Below are 21,707 nucleotides of genomic sequence, written 5' to 3' on the forward strand. Positions count from 1 at the left end.
TGTAAAGATATTACACACATGTGCGCGTGTACTGCAATACGTATCGCAAGACACACGCGGTAGTCCTTCGTTTGAATTGGTAAAATGACATCGATCCGCGCGATTTTCTCAATTACGGCGGCGTAACGGTCACATTCCGCAGAAAACATGTAATGCGAATGCTTATAGTACCTAGCCTCCGCGACCAGCGCAACTATAGTTTCGCCTCTGTAATTCCGCGTCGCTTCTAATAACGTTTTAACGGCAGGTTGCTCCAGTTTCGCAAATGTCTGATGTATAACAATAGCCTATACTTATACTTATTCTTTCTTTCTTTCTTTCTTTTTTTGAAAACCTTATACTTTTTAATCCTCAAGGAAATCATATATAGGTTTCCGTTTGAAGTGAAGATCTTGAGACTCCTTTAAAAAGATTTTCTCGAGATTCGCTTAAGAGTCAATGTAATTAGACGACTCTTAAGAGAAATCTGACGCTGCGGTTTTGTAAATAAACTATGTTACTATGCTCACTTTAGTTACTTTGCACTCTCGTATTTATCGTGCTTTCCTCAATCGTGCTTTTTCCTAGAGCGTCAATCGCGTATATATATCTCGCGATTTTAACGTAGGTCGACGTGCTCGCGCCACTGACTCAGAAAACAGCCGTTCCGTTTTACGTTAATCCGACGTGCGGCGTCAAATTTTGACGGGAGAGACCACGCGGGCGCGTTTCGCGCAATTATGCGCGCGTGCGACCCACGGGAGGATCGCGCGTATAACGAGCACGCTCCGAACAATGGGGCGCACGTGGCCGCGCAATATCAGTAATTCCCGAAAAATGGGTTTTGTCGACGCTGAGTCTCAAGCGCGAGAACAAAAGTACTTAACCGTTGGCCGGAGTTTGTAAAAAAAAAAAAAAAAAAAAAGAAGAAGAAAGAAGAGATGCGCGGGCGCACACGCGAACTGTGTCGCGAAGCTAATGACTCGCAAAACTGGTTTGCGGATATAATGCGAACGGAAAGGGTTGTAAGCCCCGCATTGTTCTATGTATCCGAGAATATTCCGCTTTTGCGAAAGAGAGTTTTGCATGAGAAAAGGAGCGGAGCGACAGGGTCCTCCTCCTCCTCCTCTTCCCCGAACACGTAAATTCTCTCGCCCGCAATTTTGTGTCGGTTTTCGCGCGAGGTATGGGCGCGCACAGAACGTAACAAAAGGCCCACTCGTTTGCCAAGTATAACGTGAAACACTGTGAGTTGTTAAGTGACCCACCATTATTCCATCCGCAGCAGAACTAATAAAAAATATCGAACTTTCAGTCTTTCAGATTTTTTCTAATTGATCACCTCTCTCCTCTCACATTCCCTCCCTTTCGATTACGTCTCAGCGATTCAAATTAGACAGCTGTGAGATACACAAGATATTTGCTTCAGCGAACCTATGACTTATGCTCGTACCTACTTGGAACGTAAATAGAAGAAGGCACGATGGACGTTGACCATAAATATCTTCGATTAATAATAAGTAGAATCGAAAATATTTGGGCAGTGTCGAATGTCCAGATTTTACGAATGATCGATGAGGGTATATTTGCGGGATGTTTTGCGTTTCTCCGGGAACTACCCCAATATTATGTAATAAAAATGCCCAAGTCGCATTTGATGAGTTTTCTACGATTCGCATATATATATATATATTTCGATTAGCGCCGCGATTCTCGGAAACGTATTATTGATTAAACTATCATCTTGATGGAGGAAAGTGCAAAAGGGGAAACCACATGTGACAAGGTTCTATATTTATATTCCTCGTGTTATCGCTTTATTACAAAATCGTATTGCAAAAATATTTGGATTTCTCCCACACGTATATACTGAAATACGTAATGGCACGTTGCGAATGCGTATGACGACCGTTCCTCTTTCTTTTCCTTCCTTTTTATTGGCGCTGGACTTTACACGCTCCGAGCCGGATGACAAACGGCGAAACGCGTAAAAAACCGGAGTAGCCGGTCACGAGATATCCGATAAAATTATCGAAAATTCTCATTATTTACAGAACGTATGTACAATTTATATATACAATTTTTTCTCAATCAATAAATATTTTTTTTTTTAGTTAGGTACTCGCATGACTATCATTATCTCACTCATTGAAAATATATTGATTCGATCGTTGTGGAAGTTCCTGAGATACGTTCGAAGTGTCAAAATGTTGTACAAAATGCATATTATTGTATGTACACGAAAACGGCAAAATTCGCCGCTCACGTTGCTTTGCTGTAACGATATCCGCTAATTGTAAATATTACAAATCGTATACTTTACTATTAACAAATCCTCGAAAAAGAAACAACTATCAACCTGAGCGCGAATACACGCTACCGCCATAATTAATTTAGTTTCACATATAAACTGATCGGCGAAAGAGTGGTAATTTACATCCTCCTCCACGTTCGCGGAAAATACAGACATTTGCGGAAGTGTTCGATGTATCCAGTCTATATATATCTATATTTATGTTACCATATTTAATATACAAAACTGTATAAAAGGAAAGGAAAAATTGTGAAATCGTTGATACGTTACATTGGTCGGATTTTACCACTCTCGCGCCGAACCTTCATCGATTGCGCGTCAAGAGTTCACGGTCAGTACGCCAGTTCCGCGCCCCAAGGTCGGTAAGGCTTCCCGTGTTGCTGCTGGGGATACTGACCCGGGTACTGGCCCCAGCCGAGGGCGCCGCCGCCCAAAAGCGGCGGCATGGCACCTGGACCAGGCGGCATCCCGGTGGTGACCGTGCTCGGTGGCGGCTCGTAGCTGCTGGCTGTCGAGGTGGACGTCAACGTCGTGGAAGCCGCGGGCACCGCCGAGGCCACGGCCGACGGGGGATGTTCGCGATGGAAGCTCTGTAGGTGCGACAGCAGGCGCAGCCGAAGGGGATCCCTCTCGTCCAGGCCCTCCATGGTCACCAGGTAGCGGCCCACCTCGGCGGCGCACTCGCCCCAGCCTACCGCGTGGTAATCCATTGCCAGCTTCGTGCTGTCGTAGCCCTCTGGTCCTGCAATTGTGATTTGCATCGCGATTATGATAACGATCTCGAGTGTCATGCACGATAAACCAATAAAGATAATATAATAATGAAATACTGGTATATCAGTTCATTATTTCCTATACACGTATTCGAGGATTTTAGAACGCGCGGTGAAGAAAATCTTCTCACAGAGCAGAGAGATGAATTTATAAGCGAAGCTCTGAACTCTGAGAAACAATCTTGATCCAACTATAAGTTAGAGGCAACTCTAAAGTTGATTTAACTTAAAGTTAAATTAGACTTTAACGCGGCTTTATCCGAACGCCTCGGAGAAACGTAGATATAACGTAGAAGAAGTGCAATATTTTTTATGACGCACATAAATATAAATGCGTTGAAAACTTGAACCTTGAACTTCTCTACTTTCCTGCGATACAATTATTATACTTGAGACGCGAGAGTTTTGATCTTCGTCTCTCGAGGAAGTTGTTCTCGGACGCGGGGGAAGCAGGTGTCAAGAGATGATATCGCGTTTTTCCCGGCGCTTTTCCCGAATTCATGGGCGGCTCGCAGATTGACAACGTGGAAGCGCATCTGCGGACGGAGAGAGAGCCTTTTGTGCACTTTTGGTTTTCGCGGCGCAACAATGGCCCGGCGTACGTGCACCGAGGCGAGATGGGCGCCTTGGCTTTAGTAGCAGGCGGCTCATTGTGTATAATGTGGAATGGGACAGGTAGCGTGGGAATCGTTTAGACCCCCATAGGCCGGCCTCGTACGAGCCTCATGCGAGATACACACACGCGCGCGCGCGCGCACACACCGTCAACGAACTGGAGTGTCCCACGTTATTATGCAAGTTCTCAGACCGCCCTATGCAAACATCACTTCCGAAAGAAAAGCTATTGCGTACTACAGCTCTCGTACGTCAAATCATCGCGCGATCGATCATCGCTGAGGCCTCGATAAGTGGCCTCGAAACTTGCGAAACACCAAAGAGTGTCAAACTCGTTAAACAAGTTAAACTTGAGAAAACTTTTCATGTTATTGTAAAGAGAGAGAGAACTGTAAGAAGGATATTGTTTCATAAAATATTAATCTGTAATTGACAAGGTACCGTAAAGCCACGAGACACAGTCGCTACCGAGCTTAATTTTCGAATATCGTGTAAACCTCGCGAAGGCACACTATATCGTTCTCGCCGGTCCAAATGCCGCGATCGCTTTATTTGGCGATATTAAATTTAATATCGCTCACTTTTGGAGATGGGTCGCGCCCCTCGCACGCATTTACAAATAAGGAGGTCGCCGCGAGCGCGCGCGCGCGCGCACAGCACACACACACACGCGCTCAAATGCGCGCACGTGTGATGGTGCGGTGCGTGTCCGTGCACGCTTATGCGTAGCTAGCTGGTTTCCCACAGGGTTCGACATCTGCCCCAGGCCTGATCCGTCGAGCGCCTCCCTCGCGAGGGGTGCCGCGCGCGGAACACACCTCATCCCCGGGCCCGCCGCCACCAATCGTGGGAACACCACTTCCAGAGAGTCGTTGACTTCCTGTGCTTCCCACAGGATCTACGCGCCCGGTCCAGCACCTGCTCCCGTGGATCCCGGTTTACGCGGACGGCTTCTCTTTCTCGGCCTTCACGGGAAACCATATGCCACTTTGCTTTGCGATTTTCTCCACGACACCGTAGCTTTTTCGAAAATACTTATACTCGTGAACTAATCATACAATGGTGAAAGAAAGAGAAACTTTTGCAATTAAAAATAATAATAATTTATATTAGTAAAAATAAATATGGATAATAATATTGTTCATTAATGTTACTGAAGCAGTGTACTTAAAGTTTGCGATAAAAATTCTTCAGAGAATGTTTTTCAATTAATTTGTGCCTACTTTTAATCAAATTACCTACTTTTTTATATTTGTAACAAAAAGTAATTACTGGTGATAAAATGAGATAGGTATGTATATAATCGTGAGGGGACAGTTATATTAAAATTAGACGTTGCGAATATATACTAATCTTAGAAATCTCGTTTACGAATCTACGCTGGTAATCGCTCTCACGAATCTGCTTAATAAGGAAACGCAGAGACGACAGATGGGCATTCGGTTACGCAGTTACAGTTAGCGCTGCCCGCTCTTACGGCCAACAGGTGTCTTCCGGTGGAAAATAAAGGGCCGAAAGCGCCGGCTAACAGAAAGACGTGTAATAATGGCGTAAGGAATCAAATTGACGCGAGTGAGCAGCCTTCGTAAACGTCGTGGGATCATTAATGAAGGGCCTGAGGAATCTCGAGCGGAGAAAAGGGGTGTCTCATTGATCCCGAAGGATCATCTTCGAGTTCCGCTACACGGAAAGGGCGTTTCTTCCGGATTCAGGGATCTCATTACTCGACACCGTTACGTCTCTCGACGTGCACTTCCGTTACGTAACTTCCCGCGAGAAGCGATAAACCTCGAGCGAATTTCGCGCGTTCAGCGTCATCACGTTAGCACAGATTAATTAAATCAAAACTAGATTTTTTCCGCCCATCGTTTAAATATATCAAATTAAATTGTCCCTAACAGAATCTTTCTTGTTCTAAAAGATTGAGAGATAAAAAATAGCACCTGGCGATATATACCGGGAGTAACATTAAACGCGAATGTAACGATTTAATTTAAACGAATAGACTCGAGCGGCACGGAGGCGAGAGAGGGTTGAAAAAGACAACACGATCTTACCCTTATTGCGAAGCGTGCGCAGATGCTCGACGGTGAGCTGCAGAATCTCGGCCTTCTCCAGCTTTCCGCTGTGGGGATCCCTCGCCGCCGCCGGGACCAATCTCCTGAGCTCGCCGAGAGACGCGTTGATCCTGTCGCGCCGCTTCTTCTCGATCATCCCCCTCCTGCGTTTCCGCGACGCGTGCTGGCATGAGTCTCCACCGGGCGAGTTGCATCTGCAATGAGAATTTTGAAGAAGGGTTGAGAACCGCAACAGGGCGCGTCAAGACGTTCCGTGGGTCTTCCTTTGTTCAAAAATTCTGCGACTATGCGAGCGACGCGAGAGGAACTTGTTTTTAATTATACATTGTTGATCCACCTCGCGGAACGCGCAACAACTCGCTCATTAATTGCGGCCGTGCTGAAACAATGCCGCCCTGATTGCGATTTTACCGCGGAACAAAGAGGCGCAATATGTCGCGTCGGCAAGCGGCCGACAATCGCCGAAGAGTGATTGTTTCAACAAGTACGTTAAAGCATATTTTAATTATATTTAATTAACAATATTTTCGATATGTGTTCAATTTTATTTTCGGAAGAAATCAGAAGTGTCTATTCGACTGGACTAAACTTTAGAAAATTATATCACAATACGAATTGAGTTACGAAAAATCTTTCCTTCCTTTGTGTAAAATAATGCAGGGATTAGAGAGATAAAAAAAATAGATATATATACGTACGGCTCTTTGCCGCTCTCCTCTGAAAACACATCGTCGCAGTCTGAGTCGCTCATGGTCCTCTTCAGACTTCTCTGCTGATGTCCCTGATTTTGCTGCGACTGCTGTTGCTGTTGCTGCTGTTGTTGCTGCTGCTGCTGCTGCTGCTGTTGCTGTTGCTGGCTATTGTCCTGACTTCTTAATTCCGTATCGATCTTCAGTTCCAAGAACTCGTGATTGGAGCGCAGCTCCGGCATCTCCGGCCTCATGCCCGGTACTTCTTGGTGCCGAACGTCCTGATGCCTGGCGATGTCGTGCCTGGACAGCTCCTGATGCCTCTGCATCTCCGCCGGGTGTCGCAGATCCGGTCGCTGCATCTCGTGTCGCAGCTCCTGACCCCTGAGGTCGCCGGGGGCCGCGATGGCGTGCCGAAGCTCACCGTGGGTGGCGGGTGGACGCATGTCGTGATGGTGACGCATGTCCGGGTGCTGCGGCGGCGGCGGCGGCTGATACGGCGGATGATGCGGCGGCGGCGGGTAACCCCAATGATGACCCGACGGCGGTGCCGACAGCGTGGACAGGTGACCGGGCGCGACCGCGCCGGAAGTGATCTCGGAGGACAACAGGGTGCTGTTGTCGTCGGAGCGCGCGACCACCACCCGCCACATGTTGCGTTGGAGAAAGAAAGAGAGAGTGCAAGAGAGAGAGAGAGAGAGAGAGAGAGAGAGAGAGAGAGAGAGAGAGAGAGAGAGAGAGAGAGAGAGAGAGAGAGAGAAGAGTCGTCGGACGAGAGAATCGAAGCGATCGATGAAACAACTCCTGTACGAGGATTCGAAGAGATGCTCAATCGACTGGTCACTCAATCGCTACCGCTTAACGCGATATGTCGGTGCCATAGCGATGCCCGGACGAGATGTCATTGCAGCCGCATTGCGATCGATGGAGAACGATCGTTAGCGGTCGATCGGCCGTCAGCCGGCGAAGGAAGTCGCAATCAAGCGGCACTGATAACTGGAACTCGCGGACGACACCGTTATCATTAGATAAGCATGATGTAGCTTTTTGTCCTTTTTACGAGCGTACAATTTTCTCCGGAAAAGTAATCTGTCTAAAGTCCGATCACTTTTATAGAAAAATCTGTAGAATCTCTTCAGCGAATAAAAATCATTCCATCTTCACCAAGTGTTTATGATTAATCAGCAGAACCCACAAAATCCTCGATGATCTTCTATCGTTGAACGTGCGGCGGTAGTTCCATGAATTAAAAATTAAAAAATGACGAAACTCGCGCTGCGGAATTCTCGAATTCCGGAAAAAAATCCGATCCGGAAGATGGTCCGAACTTGAAGATAACTCTTTCACGGACGACTAAAGGTCGCGCGACTTCCACCTCGTTGAAACATTTCGTGAAACTCGCGTGGTGGAATCTTGAGGAAGGTCAGGGCTGTGCGCGGCGGGATGCGGTTACCGGACGGCGAAAGGAGCACTCGGTCCTTCGGCGCACTTGTCTCTTGTCGACGGCGGGAGTTTATCGGCGCCCACGTGCCGCGGCTACCCGCGACGTCGTTCGCGGTCGCGTGCGTGCTCGTGGAGGAAGACGCGCGACTGGCCTAAACAGGCACTCTCGGCCGAGCTGCTGCTGCCGTTGCTGCTGCCGCTGCCGCTGCCGCTGCCGCTGCTGCTGCTGCTGCAGGATGTGCGTGTGCACTGGTCGCGTGGCGGCCGACGTATGTCGTGTGCGGGAGGACGCAGGGACGACACATGACCGCGTGGTGTATCGGCAATCCTGGTGGGGATGATCGGAGGTGTTCACCCTCGGGATGGGGAGTGGGGCACCGGAGAAGCCCCGCGCGCCGTCCGTACGTCCGAGGTGAAAAGCACCCCGCGCACGGCGCACGGGAGAGAGCGAGAGGGTTGCCGTCGAAGGGGGAACGTAAATCGGGAGGGGCGACTTTCGTGGGAACGTCCGCGGCGACTCGTGTGCGAGCGTGCGTGCGTGCGTGCGTGCGTGTGTGCGAGCGTGTGGGCCCTTGATTGTGCGACTGCCGGCCAGATCCTTGCGCTGCACTCGGTCAAGGAGACCGAGGAGGAAGCGATCTTCTCGCCCGTCCGCCGCGCCGTCGTCGGCGGATGTGCGAGAAGAAAGAGACCGGAAACGTCCATTTCCCCGGCTGGCGTGAATTCCCATCGTTTCCCGATTTTATTCCCGACACTATCGTTTTCAGATTATCGTTTCCCGATACTATAATCTTCTAAAGGAACGCGGTTGTCATTTACATCTTCAAAAATACAATGCAATATTTCTAATTTTTTGACAAATTTTAATGTTGAAGAAAATTGTTTATATATAACATTGCTGCGTTATTATTAAGTGTCAGATTAATGTTAAACAAGTTTGTCAAACTGTAAATTTTTAAGTACAGTTTATCGAGGTTTCAATCACCGTGTCTCTTGATATGTACAACTTCGTTCACATCAAAGTCCTTCATCGTTCTCGAATCCCTATAATACCTCTGTAAGTAGGGAGAAAGGCCATTTTATTCTTTCAAGAGAGAGAGAGAGAGCGAGAGAGAGAACGAGTAATAAAATTGAAAGATTCGGTAAAAGACAATCAGCCGATGCTTCAATCTCTCGAAAAGGTAGGCGCGCGTCACCATAAAATCACTCCGGTGCCACCCTCGCGTAGGGGGCAACCCCCCTTCTGCGTTCGCACGCTCGTACGTACGTCGCGGAGACGTTCACGCGTGTCAGGAGTACGGAAGGGGGGACGTTTGCAAGAGAGGAAGAGAGAAAGGGAGATAGAGGGAGGAGCAGGGGGATGCGATCACGATAAAGTTCACACAGGAATCGTACGCGGCACGCGCTCGCATGATTATCGGCGCCTGGGAACGGAGCTGACTAATCGTATCGTTAACTTTTCAGCGGAGATCGACCGGGCGCGATTACGCGACATGAAATGCGGAAAGTAAATTGAAAAACCATTATGGGAAAAGTTGATTCGAAACGCGCGTGAACATGTTTCGAGAAAGCCGTAAAAAGAAGTGAAATCCGTACACAATTTTATTCTTAGCGTTCCTTAAGGGGACTAGGCAGTCAGAAAATCGATTTTTTTTATTGCATTTTTCGAAAGTACTATCTTTCCCGAGTAAAATGCCGTTTGGTTCATGTTAAAATTCGCAAAATTAAGGATTTGACAGCCAAAAAGAGGTATGTAGTAGTTATTGTACTCAAAAGTTTTTCAAAACTATGCATCAGAAGACTGTAGCGCCGTCATATATATATATATATATATATATATATATATATATTATTAAAAAAAAATTTTTTATGTAACACGTGCATAGAAAGTGGCCACGCACTTGCAACATAAAATAAGGTGTGCAAGTTGTGCGTAATGAATTTTCATCTTACAGCACTTGTTGCACAAATAACTATTACTTACTGTTTATGGTACTAGTAAACATTACCTAAAAGTACTAGTCACAATTGTATTCATTTCCTTGTAATTAATTCCCAAAAAAGGTTACATTTTTACCAAATCTGACTGCCTAGTCCCCTTAATTAAAATTAATCTAAAAAATATAGCGAGATCTTTCACGTTTCTCACGATTTTATCGTTCACCTCTTAATATAAATTTTTCTTTAATATGAACTCGTTTCTTTTTTATGTAAAGGAAACTTAATAAATGATGCGATCGAAAATGCTTCTCGATATCGTGGAGATTGGCAAAGCTTTTATCACAACATTTTAAAAAATTAAAACAGAGTATTATATAAATGTAATATATTTTAAAACGGAGAGTATTTTAAAATTGTTACAATGTGTGTTGCATGCAACAACATTCAACATTTTCGCTTTTCCAATTATGCACGACGCAAAGAAGTTCCGAAAAATATCGATCTCTCGTCGGATTACACACGCGAATCAGTTTCCCGAGAAACCGCATATCGTAAACAGAGATCAATGCAGATTAACATCGCGCTACGGCTACGTCTTGCAGATCGTTCCCTTATTTCCCGGGCTGATTGCACGCCGGGCGAGCGATGGAAACGGCGCGACGATGATCGCAGCGGGTATCGCGAGACGTGCACACCGCGTCGCGTGCACACACGTCCAGCACACGTCATCACGCGATCAAGGGCGCGAGACGAGGTAAAAAGAAATAGAGAGAGAGAAGGAGAGAGAAAGAGAACGAGAGGAAGGGAGGAATGCGCAAAGTGGATCGCGTGCCCGTTTTTTTTTTGTTTTTTTTTACCTCGCACCACCGATCGGCCATTCTTCGTCGCCCCGAGCTCACGAGAGCCCACCCTACGGATAGTCCTTATTCCGTATTATGTAATATCTTCCTGCGCGCGGACCCGCCGTGCCTTTTAATGCCTCCTCCCTCCTGGACAGGAGGAGCGCGAGAGGACACCCGGTTCCCATAGGTATCGCGTGATCGCGCGCTCCCCTCTGGCTGGAATTTTATAAAGGGATGATGTAAATCCAAATGCCGACTCTCTGTCGGGAGCTGGATCCTCGCCGAAGATCCTCTTTGGATTGTCTTATTTAAAGATCGACGCGCTTCGAAATTTTAGCTTATTAAATATCTTTCGACTCGACACTCAGCGATTTATGTACCTATACGTTTGTGCAGTTTGCTACGATTTATATTTGGGCTCTCGAACGAAAGAAAAAAGTCGATTTAAATAGAGTCCATCTAATATCACTTCCGCGATGAAATCTCGCACGATTTATCTTTGACTTTATAAATGAGACTTATTCGTGTGGCGGCGCGTTCTCCGCATTGCAGGCAATTTGGTTGAGCTCGATAGAGCGCGGAAAATCGATACCTGAAAATTTAAAGCATTCGTCCCTATCTAAAAAAAACAAAAAAAGAAAAAAAGAAAAAGGTTTGACTCTCGAGAAAGAGAACGGGGACGCTGCCCGTGTGAGTCATCCGGTATACCCATTAAGCGCCGCGCAGGTTACGATATCAATGACTTACATCGTTCCGTATTACGGGCCGTGAGTAGGGCCAAAGTATCCGTCCTCGTACTTCCGGTCCGCACGCGACTTCTGCACGTGAAGGCACGTGGCGCAAATCGAGGTGTTTGCGTACACCCATGCGCGGCAAGAAGCGCACACGCGCGTGTCCGCGTTACTCTTTTCGAGGGAACGGGAGGAACGTGCCCGTCTATGCAGTCCTCGATATATTCGTACGTTTCTTTTTTTCCATTGCGTAGAATCGCTGTTTGCGCCGCGCGCGTTAACTCCGTTATATAGCCGAGGACGCGAAGTTACACCTGACATTACCGGAACGCGCGCGCCTGGGAAACGAGAGGCAGGTATATTTAGGAACCTTTCCGCCGACGAAAAGAATTCTATTTATTATGAGTCAATTTAAAAGACACCTGATTTATACACGCTATATCGAATTTTTAAAAAATATTCTGCGTTTCGCAATTTCGGAGACGATCGCCTCCGAGCGGGCGGAAAGCCCGGTTGCTTTCTATCGGCAAATATTTATTCATAATTTCGTTTCGATCATGCATATATACGCGCGCTGATGTCGAGTGGATTTAGCCGCTGGTCAGTCCATCTTCTGGACAAACAACGCGCCGCGCGGGAGGGAGTAAGGACACCTCCGTCCCAACGTCATACAAAACGCGCACACGCGGAGCGGTGGTCCCCATGCGTAAAGCAAACACGCATAAAATTACGTATTCGTGGCTCTCGTCACCAGTCGGCGAGAGCGGGCGGATGTATTCTTTAGAAAAACACGATGCACGATTGATACGAGAGATGGACCGCCGCGATATATATATTTGCCCGGCCGTGGTCGACCGCGATTGCAACAATATTAGAATTTCCGCAACATCGCCCGAAGTTCTCTTTTTCTCGTTTCCATTTTTCCCCTTGCAATTATCTATCGAGGGAGAATGACGCAGAAAAATCCGTAATATTTTGTTCTACTGATTTTTTCGAATGCTTGTAATTGAGTTTACTATATATACATTTTTCTTACTTCACGTAATTTTTTAAACATCTTTGCAAGATGCAATGATAAAAAAAAATAGAAGGTTTATCTTTCGATGTAAAAATGTTTAACGAAGTTTGAAACGTTTTAAAATAAATTATTATTTTTCATACTATATATAGAAACATTCTAGTTATGCTTGTTATCTCTGAAAACTCCATCCAACAATCATATTTAATATTTTCTTGGAAATTCCCAGAAATCCAACCAATCTGCTCCGGATGACTTGACGATGATCCCAAACAAAGTTATATCAAATACTATTATGAATACACCTCGAACTACAGATAGAAGAATATTTATATACAATTTATAATAAAAAATGTATAATAAAGTTTTAAGTTTATAATATTTTCTACAATTGTGTGAGGCGTCACATTGACGTGACGACCGCTTTAACGCAGCCCGTTACGCGACTCTCTCAACTGTTCCGCAATTTGCGTCTCGCGGAAACGAAAGCGCACCGGATGGACCAGTTTTCTGTTTTCTGGCGGACAAAAGTTTAACGACGTGCTCGACCGAAGCAGTGGTCAGTCACTCCCCCGATCGACCGGCAACTTGACCGGCCACCACCGACAGTTGGCGGCCACCGACAATCGTCCGATAATTGGCGGACATTGTCCCGCGCACGCGGCCCGACCCATCAGAAGCGAGGCGGAGGACCGTCGCGTCGTCGTAACGCTTTACGATTTGTGTTGATCGCCGCCCGCGATCGTGACGCGGACCGATCGGAAATATGAATTTATCACCGATCACGTTACGGCGTCGATGACGGTCGAGCGGGGTATCGATTATGAGGCGTTTGCATTATTCGCGGCCCGCTCGCTCCTCCCGATGTTTGCCCTCGTAAATCTGCCGCGATGACTGGTTGTTGCGCCGCCGCGCGCCGCAACAAGGTCGTGAAATAAGGAAAATTTGGGCAGGGATGATTATAGTGGGAATTACACGTCGCGCGTATGTCCCTTATTTCACGAACTTATCGCGTTAATCCTGCACGCGCTAATAACGCGGACGCTTCAATCACGTTTTTTTTTGTCAGTTGCAGCTCGTTATTCGATATATTATTTATTATAGATTAAGAAATATGTGTATTATTTATATAAATAAATAAAATTTTTATATAAATCATTTATTCTGTTTTATTATTATATAGTTTCGATTTATTTCTTTTTGTCCCCGTTTCCATTTTGCGCGCTAAGTACTTACTACGAATTTAAAGTTACAAGCCGAAGAAACTTAATTTCTTTCTCGTGCATGCAAAGGATACAAATAGACATGTACAAAAAGAATTTTTCCTTCGATTGATTTACCCAATAAATTTTTAGAGTTTGACCTCCTCGATTAATTTCATTTCAGTCGAATCGACACGCGGATAATAAGATTGTACAACACGAACGAGATATCTTTGTTTCCCAATTAAGGGCACATAGAGCGGCAGGATTTTCCCGATTTCGTCGAATCACGACGTCCAGCACCATCTGTGTCCCTTGCGCCCTTTGAAGGATTGATCTGCCACCGGCAAGTCACATTCGCACTCAACATTAAATTAATCGGTTTCGTTTATCGCGCTATTGATTTTGCGATTTCTAAATCGAGATATATCCCCCTAATTCCTCGTGCCTAGCGTTTACAGCAATCAAATTAAAATTAATTAAAGCTTTTGACAAAAGCTCACATTTTTACGTAAGTTATATTTGCTGTCGTGGATCATGTACCGGAGTACTTGACACGAATAGTCACTTAATGTGTCTTACCAGAGGTACACCGTTAAATTCGCAGTGTCTAATTTGTACACTCATTTTGAGTCATTTTTAATCATATAGGTCGCCTACTCCTACTTAATATGTCGTTAATTTCACTAAACCAATATTAATTTAACTAAACTAATGGAGTTGAAATAATTTTGCTTTGTGTTAAAATAATGAATTTTCAATTTTGACACACATGGTGGTTGAAAATAACATGTTATTCGACTCAAGGTGTACGTATTGGTTTAAATTTCATTCTCTATTATTTATCAGTGCACCGTACGCGAAATTTCTTTTTCCAAAGCGGATTCACGGCCCATTTGCTACAATTCCCCCGAGTTTCCATGATCGTAATAAGAAAAACGCGCGCGATTTCCGTTGAAAAAAAAAAAAGCGCGTTTGGGGAAAGTAACTCCTGTACTCACGAGCGGCGCTCGGTTGAATTTAAATGCGCGCACCCTTAAAATTACATCCCCATTTGAAAGTCGCCACCCCAGTCGTCATGGCGATTCGCCGCGGTCCAAGGCGGTTCAATTGCGGGACAAGTGCGCGCGGCGCGATGTACGTACGGTCGTATATTAAACAATTTTTTCGGCCGCGGTTTTAAAAGGCGACAGCTGTCAGTCCCGGCTTGACAGACCGAAACTGCAATGCGCAAACCGGACACGAGCGGTTCATTAAGCGGAGAACTACCCCGATTTTTTTTTTTTCAACGTGTTACAATAAGACCTTGGCGAAACAGTCGTATAAACGTATGAGGGATTCACAAGTGGCATTTCGAGTTTCAAGCCGAAACTTCAAAGAAAATTTGTCACGCGATATGTATTATTATTCTTATCCTATGTTATAATTAATTTAAATATTACAATTAATGATATTAATTAATTAAATTAACGTCATTAGTTATTTTATTTTATTATTATTATTACATTATATATATTATAAATATATATATATATATATTTATTTATCATATTTATATTAGCGTGGAGTATAAAAAGTCTCGATAGAAGAAGCATTACGGTTTTTATATGTATTAATCGCTCGTATATCAATGTAAATCGCGCGCTAATGAAAACCGGCGACGGCGCTTCATCGCGCGATTGCCGCAAAATCCACTCTCTGCGCTTTGTCGAAAAACTATATATTCTATTTGCGGAATATTTATCTCGCTCTTTTTTTTTTCTCGTTATCGTGATGTGTGTATACCTCGACGGCGCGAAGTTGCGCGGCACCGCGCGTTTGCGGTGATCAACCTCGGACGATCTGCGTCGGTTCTCCCGGGAGTTCGAGGACGATCGATCATCGTCGGAAATTTTACAATATCACGCGGCACACCGCGCGAATTAGGATACATGATCGATGACTTTCCAATCGCCGCGCAGCATTGTTCGGTGCTAAAGGGTCCGCGCGAGGGCTCGTTACCTTCGTGTCGTGGCAATTTCCTGACCGGTTTTAAGCGACGCGTTATAGGTACCTCCGCGTTTGCATTACGCGGATGAGATCTGGAGCACGTGAGGCGTATTATCGCGTGGGCCGTACGACGAAAAATAACAACAATCGATCTTCAGGCGAGCACACGTGCGCGGAGCGTTAAAAATTGAGGAGAAGTTTTTTTCTTTCTATATAAATTATACTCGTAGGAAATGATTATAGAGGATAGTTTTACAAGAGCCGACGGAATAATTCGCGCGTAAGCTAATTGTTGCGGGGAAAATGCATTATGCGTTTAGAAAAATTTGTACTTGTGTTGTCATTGGTATACTGAAACTTTGAGAAGAAAACTATACTTCGCGTCAGTCGCGAATAAGACTTCTAAAAGTTTTTCAATCGAATTCAGATTTCGATTAATATGTAATTATAATGATTAACACTCTTCGAGTGCTAAATGTCATTCATATCTGGGATGATGAATAAAAATTTCCACAAAAATCCCGCGTTTGTGAGTGACGATCTCATTTACTCGATCAAGACTAATTTGACTCTAAACATTTAAGATATGAAATAAATAATATAAATTTTATTAAGACCTTAAAAAAAAAAGCAGTAAAATATTTAAATAATATATTATATTCATTAAGTTTAATGCTGAAACCAGCTTGGCACTCAAAGTGTTAATAATAAAATAATTAATGTAAGCTTTAAAATTGTGCTGTAAAATTGTGAAAAAATAGAGACAAGAAATAATAAAAATTGAAAAAGAAAATTGGATATCTTCAAAATTTTGAAATCTCGAAATTATAATTCTTGAAAATATTGGAACATATTTTTAGAATAGCTGCCGATTATGTTTTCTTTCTACCTTACCAATGTTCGCTATTCGGCACGTTATCATATTACGATAAAACAATATAATAGTGAAGGCTTGATTTGTTTCACACGGAGCACGGAGCCGGGAGCGCTGAATCCATGCCCATTGCCCATGCGTGAACGTGAAATAACCTAAAATTTGAAACCGAGGACTTGCCCACGTGCGTTGTATTTCTGTGCATAACCGTCAACTAATTTCCCTTTTCGCGGAGTAAGTTTATAATTATCTCTGTTTATTTAAAAGCCCATAAATATTACAAAAATAATATTTCCAAATATATCGACAAATGTAATTTTAATATAGAAATCCCAGACCGCGTCGGTAATTTTAGGCTAGAAACTTGTTGATATACACTACAGTAATGTTTTATTATTACAGCAATATGTTACGGGCTTCTAATTGACAATTAATAAGCAGAAAGGAGCGAGAAAGTAAATAGGCGCCGAGATATGTCGTCCGCGATGGACGATACGGTGAAGCACAAGAGCCACAGGGACCGCAATGCGGGCCGTAAGGCGGAGAAGAAGAAGGCCAAGAAGACGCACGTTCAGGAACTGTCGGACAAGCAGAAGAATCCGAAAGCGTTCACCTTCCATTCCGCGGTCAAGGCGGAGAGGAGGTTCAGGCGGAAGGAGGATATCGAAACCAAGAGGCAGCACATACCTTTAGTCGACAGAACGCCCTTGGAGCCACCGCCGGTCTTGGTGGCTGTGGTAGGACCGCCGAAGGTGGGAAAGTCGCTGGTCATTCAATGCTTGATCAAGAGCTACGTCAAACAGCCGTTGACCAACATACTCGGCCCGGTCACCGTTGTGTCGGGCAAGAAGCGACGGATCACCTTCGTGGAGTGCAACAACGACGTCAACAGCATGATCGACGTCGCCAAGGTGGCGGACTTGGTGCTGCTGCTGGTGGACGCCTCCTTCGGATTCGAGATGGAGATATTTGAGTTTCTGAACATATGCCAGGTGCACGGTATGCCCAGAATTATGGGGGTTCTCACTCACCTGGATCTGGTAAAGAACGCGAGGCAAATGAGGAAGACCAAGAAGACGTTGAAGCATCGGTTCTGGACGGAGGTGTACGCCGGCGCGAAATTGTTCTACCTCTCTGGATTGCTGCACGACGAGTACCTCCGCACGGAGATAAAGAATCTGGCGCGATTTATATCGGTCATGAAATTCAGGCCCTTGAATTGGCGCACCACCCATCCTTACATACTCGCTGATAGATTGGAAGACTTGACGCCACCGGAATTGATCAGGAAGAATCCGAAGGTTGACAGAAATATCAGTTTGTACGGGTATGTATATGAGATAATTGAGTTGTTCTTGAGTTATCTTCAAATTGATCGTATCTGAAGCGCATTTTAAAGTTAATTAAAATTTCACGTATCAAAGTCTTCATTATACATTTTAATAAGAGAGTGAATTTGCTTTCAGATACGTCAGAGGAATACCTCTGAACAAGGAGACATCCATTCATATACCTGGCTGCGGAGACATGAGGATCAAGGATGTGAACTTTCTGCCGGATCCTTGTCCGCTACCGGAGCAGATCAAGAAGCGAGCCCTAGTGGAGAAGGAACGGCTGATTTACGCACCGTTCTCCGGCGTCGGTGGCATAGTTTACGACAAAGACGCCGTTTACGTGGAGTTGGGTGGCAGCCATTCCTTCAAAGAAGAGGATACAGGTTTAGCTGGCGCTTTAATGGATACGCAGGAGACGCTGGACCAGAAACTGCAGCACAGCGAGCTGAAACTGTTCAGCGACGCCGCGCCGATTAAGTCGCAGGACGTGAACGAAAGTATGGCTCCTTATACGGGTGAATTGGTGACAGAGAATGGAAGAGTTCGACGAAAAGTAATATTTAAAGACGAGGCGGCTGCACAAAATACCTTGAACAAGGATAATGATGATAATCTAATAAAACATGAAGATGAAGATGACAGTGATGACGATAACGATCACAAAATGGATGAAAATGATGACAGTGATAACGATAATGAGTACAAAATGGATGAAAATGACGAAAGTGAATCGAGCGACGAGGAGACTTCGGAAAAATCTAATGAAAAGAGTGTTAAGAGGAAAAACACTGAGGAAGGCAATGTAGAAAAGAAAAAGAAGAGGGACTCGATTAATTCAGCTATCGAAAATGATGTAGATGTCGATAAATCTGAGTTAACGAGCAATAAGAAGATAGATATTCCTCAAGAAAATGCAGGAGTGTATCATTCCTTGAGTAAAGAATCAGATAAATTGATAAAAAATAAGATCTCAGAAGCACTGAGTTTGTTGGAGGCAACAAAGAAACGTGAAAAGCGGGACATTGATGACGAAAGCTTCGACGAGCTCAGCGACGAAGATTCGCGCGCGGGATTAGAGATGGATGATGCGGATCGGATCAGCGATTTCGAAGACGATGCTTCCGAAAAAGAAGACGAACAAGGAGAAGAGAAAGGAGACATCAAGATGGATGAGAGCGAGGAGGAAGTCGAGGATGAATTTAAATGGAGGAGGAATTTAATTGAGAAAGCGAGAGAAGCCTATGTAAATCGGGCGCAAAGCAACAAGAACTTAATGAAGATGGTTTACGGAGTATTCGATAATAGTAACGCGATGGAAGAGAAAGAGGACAAGGAGGAGGAGAAGTTTGGCGAGAATATCGGTGGAATATTCCGCGTGGTACAAGAGCAGCAGAAGCGGAAGATACTTGAGCGAGAATTGCAGAATCAGGAGGAGTCTGTTTTCTTCACGATGGAGAGCCCACGCGATTGGCTGGAAGAGGAGAACAAGGCATTACTGATCAATCGTTTCGTGACGGGCAAGTGGAAGGAATCGGAGGATGCCGAGGAGCTTTTAAAGCTGGATGACGAGGATCTATATGGTGACTTCGAGGATCTAGAGACCGGGGAGAAGCATAAAGCAGAGGACGCGGTTCCCAAGGAGTTGTCGGCAGACGAGACGGAGGAGCGGAAGAAGCTATTGGAAAAGAAAAAGAAGTTGAAAGAGCAATTCGACGCGGAGTATGACAATACGGAAAAGAAAACGTACTACGATGAGCTGAAGGCCGAGGTAGAGAGACAGGCGGGCATTAACAAGTCAGAGTTCGAAGGGCTGGACGACGATATTAGGGTCCAGCTGGAGGGCTACCGTCCTGGCATGTACGTGCGCGTGGAAATCGAGGCAGTGCCGTCCGAGCTGATAACGCATCTCGACCCGACGTATCCGATCATCATTGGCGGCCTGTTGCACGGCGAGGAGAACATCGGTTACGTGCAGACGCGAATCAAGAAGCACCGATGGTATTCAAGGATCTTGAAGAGTCGCGACCCGCTTATATTCTCCATAGGCTGGCGTAGATTTCAGTCGCTGCCGATTTACTCCAAACTGGAGGACAATTTGCGTCACCGGATGCTGAAATACACGCCGGAGCACGTGGCGTGCATGGGTCACTTTTGGGGCCCGATCACTCCGCAGGGTACCGGAGTTCTGGCGGTGCAGGACGTTGCGAGCAGAGAACCGGGTTTCCGCATCGCGGCGACCGGTGCGATCGTGGAGTTGGACAAGAGCACGCACGTGGTGAAGAAGCTCAAGCTCACCGGCGTGCCAATGAAGATCTACCGCAAGACCGCGTTCGTCAAGGACATGTTCAACAGCGCGCTCGAGGTCGCCAAGTTCGAAGGTGCCCGAATCAAGACGGTTTCGGGTATTCGTGGTCAAATCAAAAAGGCGATTGCCAAGCCGGAAGGCTGCTTCCGCGCCACGTTCGAGGATAAGATAATGTTGAGCGACATAGTATTTTGCAGGACGTGGTACAAGGTCGACGTGCCGCGCTTCTACAATCCGGTGACATCGCTGCTGTTGCCACCCGCGGAGAAGAATCGATGGCGCGGTATGAAGACTACGGGTCAGCTGAAGCGAGAGATGAATATTCACGCCGAACCCAACAAAGACTCGATATACACGCCGGTCGAGCGAGACGTCAAGGTATTCAGGCCGCTGTTCATTCCACGCAAGTTGCAAAAGGAGCTCCCGTACAGGGACAAACCTAAACTCGAGCCCATACCGCACTTGCGTAAGCCTAAATTCAAGCAAGGCAGAGTCGCCGTAGTACGCGAGCCCCAAGAAGAGAAGATCGCGCGAATAATGAAGATGATCAGAACGAATTACACGCAAAAACAGAAACAGGCGAAGGAGGCCATGACAAAGAGGATAACGGCGTACCAGGCGAAAATCGCAGAGGAGGAAGCCAAGAAGATGATAAAGCAAAAGCAGGTGAAGAAGGATATCTTTAGGGATCTCAGTAAGCTGGAAAAGAAAAAGAATCGGTGAGGTTTCTGAGACAGGATATGAATATAGATTGATATCTTGAAATTGAGAAACTGTACATAATTTTTCCACGTACGAATACGTAGCCTGAAAATAAATAAATAAATAAATATATATTTAATCGGAATGTTGAGTTTATTGGAAACGTTTGCACATAAGTTACAATAATTATCATATATTATCGAATATATTAGTCCATACAAAATATAACAGTTAGCCGCGGCGTTTTTACAATATAGCTTGCGATCCACGCCACGATGTGATAGTATGATGGCCTGTCGAATAATTATCTCCGCCCTGAAATTACATACATCCAGACATTACGGTACCTATTTTAATGCCACTTGTACAATAGCCATTAAATATAATCATGTAAACACTGTAAACAGTTACATAACTCATTAAAAGTAATATACAATAGTATATATAATATGAGTTATAAGCATTTAATTATGTATTTTGTTTAAATGTTGATCGTATACGATCAAATCGCATTTCTCTCCATAATTTTTATGTATAAAGTCAGAAGGATAATTATATGTAATTCTTACTTGTGTGAGCATTAGTAATTCGTCTTGCGTGTCGACGATTTTAACGGGGAACGGAGAACCTGGCACCAAGACACCAGCCCAACGAACCTCCACTCTATAATCCCCGGGTTCCGTCGGATCGTACCGACAGAGAATGATTCGGTCCTTTTGAGTCTCTCGTTGCATCTCTACCCTGAACGCTCCCTTAGGCCCACGTACTCTCACTGTAAGCTGACCGGCGCCAGCGCCTCGCGTGTCGCAGATAAATCGCGATTGGAAAGTCGCCAGTACGCCGTGCTCGATTCCCGGTCCGTAGACACGAACCTAATG

General features: G+C 45.2%; 3 protein-coding genes across 5 annotated transcripts in view; 1 reads left to right on the forward strand and 2 right to left on the reverse strand.

Moving 5' to 3' along the window:
- Positions 1–55: 55 nt before the first annotated feature.
- Hey (Hairy/E(spl)-related with YRPW motif) lies at positions 56–8,678 on the reverse strand. Its single transcript, XM_077408955.1, has 3 exons — positions 6,458–8,678; positions 5,739–5,953; positions 56–3,035 (listed from the first exon to the last, which is right to left on the reverse strand). The coding sequence occupies exons 1-3, from the start codon at positions 7,099–7,101 to the stop codon at positions 2,626–2,628; spliced, it is 1,269 nt and encodes a 422-aa protein (XP_077265081.1). The 5' UTR covers positions 7,102–8,678; the 3' UTR covers positions 56–2,625.
- A 7,896-nt stretch (positions 8,679–16,574) lies between these two features.
- On the forward strand, positions 16,575–21,484 carry LOC143901976 (ribosome biogenesis protein BMS1 homolog). Of its 2 annotated transcripts, none has more exons than XM_077414651.1 (3): positions 16,575–16,722; positions 16,891–17,815; positions 17,955–21,484. In XM_077414651.1, the coding sequence occupies exons 2-3, from the start codon at positions 16,962–16,964 to the stop codon at positions 20,848–20,850; spliced, it is 3,750 nt and encodes a 1,249-aa protein (XP_077270777.1). In that variant the 5' UTR covers positions 16,575–16,722; positions 16,891–16,961; the 3' UTR covers positions 20,851–21,484. The 2 variants fall into 2 exon arrangements, with proteins under 2 accessions (XP_077270777.1, XP_077270784.1); XM_077414658.1 differs by having other exon boundaries at positions 16,592–16,722; positions 16,930–17,815.
- Jbug (filamin-type immunoglobulin domains fbug) overlaps positions 20,964–21,707 on the reverse strand; it is a 35,359-nt gene continuing 34,615 nt past the window's right edge. For both annotated transcript variants that reach the window (XM_077414620.1, XM_077414629.1), the window contains 2 exons: positions 21,399–21,701; positions 20,964–21,144 (listed from right to left, as the gene is read on the reverse strand). In XM_077414620.1, the coding sequence (XP_077270746.1) occupies positions 21,076–21,144; positions 21,399–21,701 (372 nt within the window). In that variant the 3' untranslated portion in view covers positions 20,964–21,075. The remainder of the gene's footprint in view (positions 21,145–21,398; positions 21,702–21,707) is intronic.

The sequence above is a fragment of the Temnothorax americanus genome, unplaced genomic scaffold, assembly GCF_048541705.1.
Source record: "Temnothorax americanus isolate GAGA-0224 unplaced genomic scaffold, ASM4854170v1 Scaffold10, whole genome shotgun sequence".
Classification (NCBI taxonomy): domain Eukaryota; kingdom Metazoa; phylum Arthropoda; class Insecta; order Hymenoptera; family Formicidae; genus Temnothorax; species Temnothorax americanus.